This window comes from Phaseolus vulgaris, chromosome 7 (genome assembly GCF_051622355.1).
Source record: "Phaseolus vulgaris cultivar YP4 chromosome 7, ASM5162235v1, whole genome shotgun sequence".
NCBI lineage: Eukaryota > Viridiplantae > Streptophyta > Magnoliopsida > Fabales > Fabaceae > Phaseolus > Phaseolus vulgaris.
The window spans coordinates 32,729,671-32,744,521 of NC_143504.1; the positions used below are offsets into that span (position 1 = coordinate 32,729,671).

The 14,851-nt window shown below is 31.8% G+C and overlaps 1 protein-coding gene across 1 annotated transcript; it reads left to right on the forward strand.

The window, feature by feature from the left end:
- The first annotated feature begins 9,952 nt into the window (after positions 1-9,952).
- On the forward strand, positions 9,953-13,239 carry LOC137827852 (uncharacterized). Its single transcript, XM_090304788.1, has 8 exons — positions 9,953-10,307; positions 10,396-10,561; positions 10,769-11,016; positions 11,061-11,234; positions 11,397-11,597; positions 11,683-12,119; positions 12,589-12,979; positions 13,178-13,239. Exons 1-8 carry the CDS (start codon positions 9,953-9,955, stop codon positions 13,237-13,239), a joined length of 2,034 nt encoding a protein of 677 aa, XP_090160914.1.
- The last annotated feature ends 1,612 nt before the right edge of the window (positions 13,240-14,851 follow it).

Genomic DNA, 14,851 nt, shown 5'->3' on the forward strand with positions numbered 1-14,851 from the left:
GGTCTTCCCAAACTTCGCTCTCTGCTTCGTCTTACTGATTGAGTGTTTTGATAGATTCTATCTCTTCTTTCGTCTGGCCTTCCAACCCTTCTTTCGTCTCTTTTTTCCACTTGTTTTTCTCTCCTTTCCAACCTTTCAACCCTTCTTTCACCCAGCTCTCGCCCCCTCGTATCTCTCTCTGGACTCAACCATACTCTTGGATTTCCCCTTTGAACAAAACGTTTTAACTGTCCGACATGAATCAACTCTTCTATTTTATCTTTCAACCCAATACATTCTTCTGTATGATGACCATGATTTTTATGATATTCACAATGTTTGGTGCGGTCTGCCATTTCTGGTGTTCTTTCTTTTCTTGGTGATGGTATTATTTCGGCTGCCATGGCTTCCTGTAAAATTCTTGCTCTGTTCGTATTTAGAGGTGTGTATTGCTGGAACTTTCGAGCTCTGAATTCTTCTCGGGCTCTTCTTGCAACAGGCGGGTGTTCTCTTTCTGTCACCCTCTTCTCGCCTCCATCAACCCTTACTTGGTTTCGAAACTCCCTTAATTCTTCCATTTGCATAAATTTTGATGCCCGTTGCCTTAGTTCATCCAGATTGATCGCAGGTTTCTTGCAAAGACTATCGGCAAATGGTCCCGGTTTTAATGCCGTTATCATATGATGCATGGTGACCTCTGGACTAAGATTTCGGATCCCCAAAGCAACCTTTCCAAAACGTTCCATGAACATTCTTAAAGACTCTCCTTTCTCTTGTCTTATGTTCACTAAGGCGATTGACGTTAAATGATGGGGACGACTAGTTGCAAATTGAGCACCGAACTTTTCTATCAACGTATCAAAACAATCTATACTCAAAGGTGGGAGGCGTGTAAACCAGCTCAATGCTGCCCCTTTCAGAGTTGTAGGAAATACTCTGCACATAACAACATCATTCCATGTATACAAGCTGATTTGAGTAGTATATATTGCAATATGCTCATCAGGATCCGTACTTCCATCATATTTGTCAATGGTTAAGTTCTTCCAATTGTCAGGCAATGGAGTATCGACTATAACATCATAAAACGGATGTTTTCTGGAAGATGTTCCTGCACAAACCCCAGAGTTTTCAAGCCATCTTCTTCTGGTTTGAGAATTTTCATTATATATCCTCTCGTTCACTTGTATCCCCGGTTGGACAGTTTCGAAAGATGAATTCAAAACCGTTTCCTCTTGTAACTTTCTCCTCATGTGTGCGTTTTCGGCTCTTAACATACTCAATTCTTCTTCATTATTCTTTTTTAACATCTCGAATTCTTTTTGTAATTGGACCAACATTGCCATTGGCATGTTAACATTGTCTTCCCGATCTCCACCTTGTTCTCCTCCTTGACTCATCTTGTCTTTAACCCTTCTCAATTGACCCTCGGCCCCACGGTGGGCGCCAAAATGTTCTTACAACAAGGACCAAGAACACTTGAAATGGGTTAATCAAGACTAATCCTTCAATCTTGGGCTGAACACTATCTTGGGCCGGGTACTTCTCTCCTTGATGGAAACTCTTGGCTTCTCCTCTCGGCTGGTGCTCTCGGCTTCTCCTCTCGGCTGGTGCTCTCGGCTTCTCCTCACAACAGGTGGGGGGTACCTGCAAGTCACTCCGATGCCAAAGTCAGAAAAGGTTTAACGTTCATCAGATAAAATCACTCTTACCTTTTTTCTTACTCTGAACTTCTATTTATAAGGTTTCCTTAATGGGCTTTTCTCCTTTTCTGTTGGACTTTCTCTTTACACCTTTTTATTATTTACACACTCCTCCTGTGGGTTTTAAACTTAATTGGGTTTCATTTTTATAGTAATATTTATATTTTATTTTATTCTTTAACATATATCTTTTTCATTCTCGGTTTAAACCTCTCGGTTTCAACCTTTTTCCCTCGTTTACTCAATGTTGTTCTCGGCTTAAACCTCTCGGTTTTAGCCTACCAGTACACTTTATAAATAAATTAAAATAAAATTTTGAAAAAATTTAATAGGAGAAGAATTCCACAAATTATTTTATAGGTATGTTAATTTTTAATTTTAGAAAATTTAATTTATTTGTTTAATATTTTATTTTGATGTTAACATATAATAGGGATGTGTATCTATTTTTGGTGCAACGAAGTTATTATAGTAATAGTAATATGATTAAACTGAAATAACCTAAAATATTTATTTATATATATATATATGTATTACAAAATACTGCGAAGTTCAAATTAAACAAAGGCATATATAAAATGTAAATCAGAGAAATTTTTTTAAAATAATATAGAATCTATACAAAACTCTCCAGTACTTCATAGGTACTAGAAGATATTATATTTGTATTGTAACATGTTCTTGTATAGAAATAGATAATTATAGCACAAAATTATCAAACATAACTTTTCTTAATAAATAATTCATACACATTTACTTTTTACTTATAAAAAATATTAAAAAATTTATACAAATTGTTATAATATTTGATGAATTTCAAAAAGTAATATTAGGTTGAATCATTTGAGATAAATTCTCATATGTCTGTCTAGTCATTAAAGTATCACACAATTCTCATACGGATCAATAAGCTGGTTCATCGCATATCTATCGAGTCATGATAATTCTCCATCTATAAATATAAATAAGAAGGTGCATAACTCAACCAATATTCTCTATTCATATAACATCATAACAATATTCTTCTCATTTAAGGACCATATACTAGGGATGACAATGCGGGTTGGCCTGCTCTGCATTTGGCCTGCAAAATGCAGGTCGAGTTGATTTGTCCTGCATAAGGGGTATCTCGTGGGCATGCTGCCCAACTCACGTAAGGATGTCCGGAGTGTGGGCAAAGCGAAGGCGAAGCATGCGCGTAATCTGTGTGAAGCCAAGGCAGAGGCGGTGCACACTGCGTGTGTGGAGCAAAGGAAGAGGCAAACCTAATTAAGCTTGAATTGGGGAAATGAGATATTACGTGCAGCTTGTGGGGTTGGTGCTTCAACTTAAAATTTAATAAAAGAAAATTACGCGGATCAACCCGTTCTGCCACGTTTTTTACCTCGCGAATTTCGTGGAATGTGTTTATGCGGGTCAGCATGTTGGATTAGTGAGCATGCTCCGCACATTTTGCTAGCGGGCTGCGGAGCGTCTCACATGGCATGACCTACCCCGCATTGTGATCCCCATCATATACAAATATTAACAAGTTTAAAATTTTCAAAAAAATTTGGTAAATTATTAAAATACTCATTTTAAATCTTCGTCATATCATGAATACTTGTCTCATAAGTGGTTTAAGATAAGAAAACTCAAAAATCTTACTAACTAAAAAGTATTATTTTCTCAAACAATTTAAGGACATACAATTACATCTATATTTTATATTCCAAATTCACCAGTTGCTTATGGTTAACTAAATTACAACAATGAAAATAAAACTACCAAGAGTACATTCATTAAAAAAAATCAAATTTACTCACAAATTATTATAAGGAAACTAAATTCATAGGTAAATTCAATATTACCTACGGATCACTATTACTGATATGAATTCATAGGTAAATTTTAAATTATCTATGGATTGTTCTCCACAGATCTTCTGTATGTAAATTTAACATTATATACGAATTACTACCCACAAATTTCTATCCGAAGATAAATTTAATATTTATATTATTATTATAATAATTAATAATATTAACAATATACATAATATACATAATATATATAATATTAATAATACTAATAATATGATTAATATTAATAATTATAATATATTAATAATATTAATAACATATGTAATATTAATAATATTAATAACATATTATAATATTAATAATTATAATAATAATCATAAATAATAATCGTAAATAATAATAAAAAAGTAATAATGAAAAAAAAAGTATGCATAACCTACAAATTTATCCACGAACTAGAATTGGTTGGTATTACTTACGGACTTGAGTTTATGATTATTATGTACAGACTTGAGTTACGTATTATCTATGGACCATAGTTAGTGGGTAATACCTACATAGTGGAGTGAGTGGATATATATATATATATATATATATATATATATATATATATATAACAATTGAGGGAGCACAAACAGGTCGGTTTAGACATGTGTCACAACCTCAAATTTTGGGAAAAAACAATTGAAAAAGAAATTTACCCAAAGAAGAAAATGGACCAAAGCTTCACCAATTACATCCCGACACCTGGGCCAACCACAACTTGCCACATACCAATTCTTCAAACTCACTTTTTTTTCTCTCATTCCTTTTCGTTTCCTCATTCTGATTTCCTCATTCTCTCTCAAATCCTAATCTTTTGTCCTTCCTTCTCTCCTTTTTCTTTACTGATTTTCACCAATTCGGAAACTGTCTGCATGCCTTATTGGAAAGCATCTTTAATCTGCACCAACGTATTTCACTATATATATAGATGGTGTTGCAGCGGAAGCAAACCCATTCAAACAGTCAGGTTTTCTCTTTTATTTTCATTTGTGTTTATGGTTCTATGTTTGTGTTTAGGTTTTAGTTTTCTCTGGGTTTTCTCCATTTTCTTCTTTGTCGTGATTTCATTTCCTCAAGTTTTTTTTAAGGTTCTGTGTTTTTGGTTCTGTTCTTGATGAAAGTTTGGAACTTTTATCTTCTTTGTCTTCCTTTGAAATTTTCTTTACGGTTTTGGTTTATCTTGCTTTTTCTCAATTTTTGTATTTTTGTTTTGTTTATGGTTCTCTGTTTAGGGTTTAGAGTTGCCAACTTTCACCTTTATTGAAGAAGCCTTTCATTTTTTGTTTAGAGTTTTTGTTTCTCTGGCGTTTTCTCCATTTTCTACTTTGTCGTGATTTCATTCTTTGTTTGCAAAATAGTTTTCTCTTCCTTTTCCTCAATTTTTTTTATGGTTATGTGTTTTTGGTTCTATTCTTGATGAAAGTTTGGAACTTTTATCTTATCTGCCTTCCTTTGAATTTTTCTTTACGATTTTGGTTTTTTCTTTCTTTTTCTGTTTTTTTTTTGTTTATGGTTCTCGGATTGTGATTAAAGTTTCCAACTTTTATCTTTACTGAAGAAGCCTTTCATTTTTTGTTTAGGGTTTTTGTTTCTCTAGCGTTTTCTCCATTTTCTTCTTTGTCGTCGTTTCATTTTTGGCTTGCATTTTCCAATGTATTTTTATCAAAGTTGTTACTGTGATATTTTCTAACCATCTTCTTCATCTATTTTGTTGTTTATTTTATGAATGTGTCTATGCATACATAAACACAAATGATTGGTGGCAGTGTGCATGTAAGCAGAAACAGAAGCCCTCATAGCATATTGGTTTAGTGATACGAATATGGTTAAATGTAATATGTATTTTGTTAATTATGTTGTATGTTGTCTGTTGTACAATGGATATGGATATGCGAATAGAAGCAAAAGCCAATGTTGTAGAATGTATTCTGTATTTTCTTAATTAATTTTGTTGTATTTTGTTAATTATGTTCGATTTCTCCATAAAAATGTAGAAAAATGTATTGATACTAACTTTTGATGAATAAAATTATTTTTAAACAAATATACAGATTACATATTAAATGTAATTAACATTACATTTAAATGATAAAAAAAAGATAATGGCATTGATTTCCATTTCATATCATTTTAATACATAATACATAAAATGGAATAAGATGGGTAATTAATTAATTGAAATTATAATTCATAAGTGAACTTAATATAATATGAGTTATACAAAAGTATAGTATTGCACTCAATAATTACCTCAAGGTTAATAAAATTCATGACAATTAATAATATATACAGATTATGATTATATTAACATTTTCATTATTATTAATATTATTATTATATTATTATTATTTTATTATATATTATATGATATATTATATATTCTAATTAATATTAAATTATTATAATAACTAAAGTTGGACTTATTATTAAAATTAGAATATAAGGGGTAGTGTTGGTTACCATCCGAATCACTTTTTACTTTTTCACTTTACTTTCTCACTTTACCGAAAAGTCTCTTTTGTTGTTTCATTCTCTTATGGCAAACTCTCTGCACAGATTATGCTTGTGTTCAGAAACTATGCCATGCAGCGAAGTAGAAATGTATTAGTTAGCACTTATACATTTATTATGAAGTAGAAATAAATAAAAAAAATAGTATACTTTTTCATATTGTTCTTTGTATTTGTCAGACATATTATGCATCTCGTGTTTTTAACCAATAAATTATAATTGAAATAATTATAAATTGTAAGTGTAAGAATTATTAATAGGTTATAAAATAAAATTTCAAGCAAAATATTGGATTATATATATACAGATATTGGACGTTTCATGACAGTATCATAAATACATTGTCAAAGTATCAAAAAAATTTATGGATCTTCAATATGTACCTTGAGTAGTTAGTTACCAATGTCAATAGACAAATATTTTAAGTTTTCATAAAATGTGCTTTTTAAATCTTATTCAATAATATTTGTAAGCTCAATAGCAGAATAAGCATATCCAAAAGATTCATGTTGCTCAATCTTCCAATGAACAAAAAATATCCTAAAAAAACATGACCTCGAAAGACATTGTGTATCTTTAAGCTAAAGAAAATAGTTTTGAATGGGGCATCCTGCACAAAACCAGTAGTTTAGTAGTGCTTATATCATAACATATAAAATTTAATTGTCCATAAAATAATTGTTTAAGCACAGTATTCAATCTGAGACATATTATGACACGTTCAATGTGTACCTTGGGAAACTACCAATGTCAATAAGTTTTCATAAAATGTGCTTTCTAAATCTTTGTCAGTAATATTTGTAAGTATGACATCCAATTTTTGGAATGTGCAGAACCTTTATTAATCCAATTTTAGAATGTGCAAACACCTTTATTAGTACATTTTTTTTTTATATTGTGTGAAACTTTGTTGTCTAGCCTAATTTTCTTTTACTTTAGCAAAATAAGCATATCATGTACAAATACCTTAACCCAAACTACAGAATGTCAAAGTGCAACCCAAAAAGAAAATTTGGATATTCCCGCTCTAAACTTTCAATGCTGAGTAAGTATTTGACCAATTGTTTTGTGACTTGAATTGAGGAATTAATTGAACTTCACTAATAACTCTATATTCATATGGATCCAGATGAGTCCAAGTCTACAAGAAACCGAAGGAAGATCATCCTTCAAAACAAGTTCAACAGAAAAACTAGCAAACTCACAGGTAGAAACTCATGTGTTTTTTTATGTTTTTGTAATGTTGAATTTAAGTTTATCATTGATGATTGTATTTCTCCAGGCACTTCAGATAAAAATTACAATGAACAAAGTTCTCAGACAAGCACAATTTCATTTGGAGAAGCAGATTATGTTTTAAGAACATGTATAGTTTATGATTGTTGTTTATTATTTACTACTAATGTATTACAATGAAAACGCACTGCAGATGTCCATGACAAATCATACCACAATCCAACAAAGAAAATGAAGATGGTTTTTAACGAAGACACCGCAAGCCAAAGGAATAAGTTAACAACTACTACATATGGATTAAACTACACACAAAAAGTATTTTTTGGCAGAGACAGTACAAAAGACTTTTGTCTGTCACGTAATGCTAAGTCTGTAAGAAACTTATATTCAGGTTGGACCTTATATGCAGGTAATTATTTAGTGTTTAGAATGTAGGTTTTCTTAAGCAACTACTAATGTATTCAATATCAAAATTTAATGCAGATGTACTTTACAGTTCATCCGAAAATGCAACAGTGAAACATTCCATGGTTGTTACCCCATGATGTACAACCAAAAACAAAATCTTAAGAGGTACAAAACCTATGTTTTCACAGAATGCAGGATCAGACCTAGAGAATAGACAGCACTCGTGTCCTTTAAGTATAGGTAAGTCTTTAAGCCCTAGTTATGATGAAATATTGTATATCATTAACTAAATTAATGATTGTTTATACTATTCTTTATTCGTAGTTAGTCGTTCTCATATTCAAAACACACTTCAATCAATTGCACAAAGGAAACCATTATCGGAATTGAACTATAGTAAATGATGTCTTAAACAATGAAATTCAATAACTTATTCAATTAATATTGGATTTGTAAGATGTCATATCTTATTTTAAACTTTGATGACAGATACTCCAATGTCGACTCAAATATATTCTTTATGTTCTGAACTCCAAAAGTCATCTGACTATGTGCAAAATAAGAAATTATATCAGTTACCTTTGAATAGTAAGTACTCATTGTGGAACACATCGAAGAATTGATGAAGAACAACTAGGTTGCAATTGTAATTTATTAATTATTGTTTATATGTACCCATTGTTGATATCAATAATTTGTCTATATAGGAGAAATTGAATATATTCAGTGTTCTGGAGGTGAACATCATTCTAACTCTGTTTCTTAGAAGAAAGCTATTAGATATCCTTTGAACATCATGAATTCATTTAGCAAAACTTTGCATTATCCTGAATCGTCTCCAAATTATGAAAATAATGGTAAATTATCTTTAATGTGTTTCCTCATATTGTATACAGAATTGTTTCCACATCTAACTATGATTATTTTATTTATCTCAGATGATGTATACAAAAATTTTAGAAGCGAACTATATTCAAAATCTGAACTTCAAGGTTGACACATTATGAAATTGGTGATATTGTATAATTACTGTGAGCATATTAGCAATTATGTGAGAAAGTAAAGTATTTCTAACAATTGATTTAGTTACAAAAGAATATGAAGATAAGCACATTATTAATAGATTCATAGTACATCATATTAGAACTCATGATTACCAAATAACATTTTAGCAGGTGTATTATAGAAACCAGAATTATATGAGTTTTTTTTTTCAGATGTTCTTCATGTTGGTTAACCTTCGATTGAATGTGTTCATTGTGGAGTTGTTCAGTGGTATGAGGAACAAGTTGAGAAATCAAAACGTCCACAAGAAGTTCGATTTTCTATATGTTGCCAAAAGGGAAAAGTACAACTACCTTTACTACAAAGACTTCCAGAAATGCTACATAAATTATTAAACGGTGAAGATCCTAGAAAAAAACATTTCTTAGATAACATTAGAAATTACAATAGTATGTTCTCCTTTACTTCAATTGGTGGGAAGATTGATTCTTCTATGAATAATGGTTGTGCACCTTCTCAGTTCATACTTAGTGGCCAAAATTATCATCGTATTGGAAGTTTGTTACCAGAGTCAGGTTCAAATCCCAAGTTTGCACAGTTGTATATATATGATACAGAGAATGAGTTAATTAATAAAATGAGCCATTTTCAGTAAGTATTTCTGTATTTACTCGTATTTAAACACTTTATTTGTCGCATTGTCTATGGTTAATTCTGTTGGATATGGTTTCAAGTTAAATAATGATAAATCCATACTTGATAAATCACTGGTTGGTGATTTCATAAAGATGATTGATGAGTACAATGTTCTTGCTAAATCCTTTCAAAGAGTAAGAGATGTTTCTGTTCAGGATACACCATCTGCTTTTACATTCTAATTATTTAGAAATAGATTCAAAGATCCAAGAGTGTACAACACGCCATCATCAGATGAAATAGTTGCTCTAATTGTGGGAGATTTTGCTAACATGGGCGTAGGCAGAGATATAATTGTCAAGAAGTATTGTGGTAATTTAGCAAGGCTTCATGAAACACACACCGCTTTCATCCCACTACAATATCCTTTGATGTTCCCCTATGGAAAAGATGGTTATCAAGAAAATATTCCAATAAGGAAACGACACCGTGGTAGTAACTAGAAAAAGAATATGTGTTTCCTTAAGGGACTTTATTGCATTCAGAATTCAAAAAAGAAATTGTGATTTTGGTAACATAGTACATGCACGTAGGTTGTTTCAACAATTTTTGGTAGATTGTTATACCATGATTGAAGCACAACGTTTGTCTTTCATTAAGGCAAATAAAAAATTAATTCGGTATGAAATTTTGAATGGCTTACAAGAAGCAATTAACAGAGTTTTGCCTTCATCTTTTACTGGTGGTATGCGTTACATGTTCAACAATTGCCAAGATGTTATGGCCATCTGTAAAAGATTTAGTTATCCTGATTTGTTCATAATAATAACACGCAATGTCCTGTGGCCAGAAATTCGTGATGCTCTTAAGCCAAAAGGATTAAGTCTGTCAGATAGACTTGATATTGTTTGTAGAGTCTTCAAAATCAAACTTGATCAATGGATGACAAACTTCAAGAAGAATAACATTTTTGGTCAAACAAGTGCAAATTATTATATTAATTATTTACAGTAGAATGTTTTCTGCATATTCCCATACTTAATTATGCATATACTTTTCTTTTGTTTCAGGAATGTACACCATTGAATTTCAAAAAAGAGGTTTACCACATGCTCATATACTATTATGGTTGGATGGATCAAACAAGCTGCAAAATGCAACAGACATTGATAAAATCATATATGTTGAATTACCTCACCCAAATTTGTATCCAAAATTGTTCAAAGTTGTTAAAAGGTACATGATACATGGACCATGTGGAGTGGTTAAATTAAATTCACCTTGCATGAAATAAGGTAAATGTTCAAAATTCTTTCCCAAAAAGTTTACATGTGTAACTACTATTGATGAAGACGGATATCCAATCTATAAACATCGGAATAATGGATTTTTTGTGGAAAAAAATGGTATCCAAATGGATAATAGCAATATTGTTCCATATAGTCCCCACCTTCTTATGAGGTATCAAGCACATGTGAATACAAAATATTGCAAGAAGTCAAATTCTATCAAATATCTTTTCAAATATGGCAACAAAGGGCCTGACAGGGCTACAGTGAAAATTATCAATGGTTGGACACAAGATGTTGATGAAATCAAGAATTTTAAGATTGTAGATATTTATCTCTGTGTGAAGCTGTTTGGAAAACTTTTGGCTTTGACATACATCATAGATGATCAGCTGTACAGAAGTTGTCATTTCATTTACCGAAGCAACAATCAATTATGTTTAAAGATGATGATAATCTTGATCAGGCATTTCAAAATAATGAATCTATAAAGACAATGTTTCTTGGTTGGTTTGATGCCAATAAAAAATATGCTGATGGAAGGAATTTGACATATGCTAAATTTCCAACCAAGTTTGTCTGGATTGCTACACAGAGACAATGGAAACTAAGGAAGCAAGGTCAGAACATTAGTAGACTCACTTGTGTACCACCAGGATCCGGAGAATTTTATTACATGAGGATATTGTTAACTATTCAAAAAGGTTATGTTGACTATGCTAACATCAAGACAATAAACGGGTAAATATTCAATACATATGAAAAAGCTTGTTATGCACTAGGGCTATTGAAAGATGACAAAGAATTCATTGATGCCATAAAAGAAGCAAGTGAATTAGCTTCGGGTCATGAACTCAAGCATCTATTTGTTTCATTATTGTTCATGAATACAATGTCCAAACCGGATGTGGTTTGGAATGCTTCTTGGAAATTAGTGTCAGGCAGAACTTTATACCACAAAAGAAAGGAGTTACAGTTACCAGGTATTGATTTTTTAAAATGCAAATTTTAATTACATAGTTTCAACTATAAATTATGAACGTGTTTCGTATATTTGAAAAATGTTAGGTCTTCGGATTGAGGATAAAGAACTACATGATCTTTGCCTATTAGAAATACAAGAGTTATTAATGGCAAATGGCAGGTCATTACAAGAGTTTGTTTGTTTGCCACAACTTGATCCTTCTCATTCATCTTTCTTTCAAAATAGCTTTATTATGGATGAACTTAACTACAACAAAGATAAAATGGTAAAAGAGCATACATCATTGTTGAAATGTCTCACTGCTGAGCAACTAAATGTTTATGAAAACATCATTTCATCAGTTGTCTCTGAAAAGGGTGGTTTCTTTTTTCTATATGGTTATGGTGGAATAGGCAAAACTTTCATTTGGATAACATTATCTGCTACAATTAGATCTGCAGAAAAGATTGTGTTGAATGTAGCATTGAGCGGAATTGCTTCTTTATTGCTTCTTGGGGGAAGACAACACATTCTAGATTCTGTATTCCTATTTTAATAAATGAAGACTCGACTTGCAACATAGCTCAAGGAAGTCATAGGGTCAGGCTTTTAATTGAAACAAAATTGATTATATGGGATGAAGCACCAATGATGAATCGAATGTGCTTTGAAGCCTTTAACAAAACTTTGAGAGATCTTATGAGAACGGTGCATGAAGAAAATAGTAAGAAATCATTTGGTGGGAAGTTTGTGGTCTTGGGAGGTGATTTTAAGCAAATATTGCCAGTTGTAAAAAAAACATCAAGATATGATGTTGTGAAGTCAACGATCAACTCTTCTCTTCTTTGGCTAAGTTATCAAGTCTTAAAACTTTCTCAGAACATGAGATTAAACCATGCAAAATCCCAAATGATCTATTGATTGAGGCCACTGAAACCCCTTTGTTGTCATTGGTTAATTTTGTTTATCCTAATTTTTTTACTAACATGATTTGTTCTGGGTACTTTGAGGATGGAGCAATACTTTGTCCCACAACTGAATCAGTAGAGCAAGTGAATGATTTTATTTTATCTCTATTAAGTGCTCAAGAAATAACTTATCTTAGCTTGGATACACCTTGCCAATCAGATGAAGACCAAAAGATTCAAGAGGAATGGTTCCCGTCTGAATTCTTAAATGAGATAAAATGTCCAGGAATATCAAATCATCACCTTAAGTTGAAAATTGGCGTGTCTATTATGCTTTTGAGAAATATTGATCAAGTCAATGATCTTTGTAATGGAACAAGGTTGCAAGTTATTGCTTTGAGTAAAAATTTAATTCGTGCAACAATTCTAACAGGAACAAATATTGGTGAGAAAATATTGATTTCAAGAATGAATTTGATCCCTTCAGATGCAGGTATGCCCTTTAAATTCCGAAGAAGACAATTTCCAGTAGCTTTATGTTTTACAATGACAATTAATAAGAGCCAAGGTCAATCATTGACAAAAGTTGGTATATATCTTCCACGTCCATTTTTCACACATGGATAGTTGTATGTAGCTATCTCTAGAGTCATAACGAAGAAATGATTGAGAATTCTTATTCTCGATGAAGATGGGAATGTAACAAACAAGACAAAGAATGTTGTTTATACTGAAGTTTTTGACAATATTTGAAAGCAACCCAATTATATGTTACAACTTGAATTATAGTTTGAAGTTAAATCATATTGTGACATTCAATTTATATTACAAAATGACAACATGGATATGTCCCACAATTTCATATTGTGTAAGTTATTGTTTTGATCATGCACAAACTGATTTTTATTAAAATTGTGGTTTAGCCATCAAGAAAATGTTTTGTAATTCGATGTATTTTTTATGATTCATCGGTCAATAATTGAATGCTATTTTACTAAAACAGTTCAATACCTTTGTTACTTAAACAATAATATAATTAGTAGTATAATATGAATAAAAATCAATTTTAATATAATATTATGATTAATACTGCTATATTAAATCTGTATAATAGTATTGTTATATTAAATCTGTATAATAGTATTGTTATAATGTAAACCCAATCTTTAAAAAAGTATATTTTTTTTATTTCTACTTCATAATAAATGTATAAGTGATAACTAATTAAAAATAAATAAAATTATTTGTCTAATTGTAAGAGATTTTTTTGTTATTTTAAAATTGGAAATATGATAATTAAATAGAACCAAAATACATAAAAATTAAAAATAGAAAAAAAAGTGCTATATTAAAATGTTATAATGATGTGCACATATATGTTCACATATACACCACATATATACCATGCTCTTTAATTAGAATTCGTTTATTTTTTTTAGATACTGGATAAAGGTGAATGAATATTTAACTACTAAAAAGTTTATTTATTCATGAGGGTGCATATTACAAATCGTTGGAAGAAAAAATACCATAAAGAAAACAGTATAAAAAATTATTAATATAGTAATAATACTTCATAAATAATTATACAGGTATTTCTTTCTTGTGCGATGCACGGGTTAGTAACACTAGTTACCTACATACTGAAGTTTATAAGTATTACCTATTGATCCTGCCTGTTGACCAAGACGCAAGAGCCTTGCCTCGTCAAATCTGGATCGACTTTGCGCCGTGTTAGCTTCCGTCCTTCGCTTTGATTCACCTCAAGAACCTGCAAAAAGATAGAACGGCGCCGCTGCGGCCGATCACGCTCCGACGCCCAAGTCAGCGACTGAACCACCAAATACTAAGAGAAAACTTAAGAACTTTCAGGAACCGTGCAAAATTCTCTCTCAGCGTACTCAAGTTCTCGCAAGCGTAAAAGAAATATTCTAAAACGCGCGTACCTCAGAAGTTCGTTAGAATCTCTTATATACCTGCGCACTTTCTCTCTCCTGACAGTTACACATCTGGACACGTGGCTCGCATCCAACTGTACACGTGTCACCATTTAGAGCATCCTTGACTTGGGCGCCACTTCTTACTCTTCAGGCTTTTCGGCTAAGTTACTTATGCAAGAAGCAACTCAGCGCATAGCTGCCTTGGAGCGTGATCTCTTCTGCGTGGCGAGTACGGGTGCCTTCATACACACCTTCCCTGTGGTCTCGCCGGCCGCCTTCATGATCTACTTCACTTACTTCATCGTGCATGCTCGGGTAAGCTGTTCCCCGACATCAACTTCTGGCTAGCTAAGGAATGACCATCTGACGACTTCATCCTCTGCTCCGAAAGCCTGAAGCAAACCTCCCTGATCCTTCGGCGATCT

Excerpts from the sequence above, each read along its gene's own strand:
- LOC137827852 (XM_090304788.1), top strand. The coding sequence starts at position 9,953 with ATGATTGAAGCACAACGTTTGTCTTTCATTAAGGCAAATAAAAAATTA. Across the intron at positions 10,308-10,395 it reads TAACATTTTTGGTCAAACAA|GAATGTACACCATTGAATTT; the intron begins GTGCAAATTATT and ends CTTTTGTTTCAG. Across the intron at positions 11,598-11,682 it reads AAAGGAGTTACAGTTACCAG|GTCTTCGGATTGAGGATAAA; the intron begins GTATTGATTTTT and ends GAAAAATGTTAG.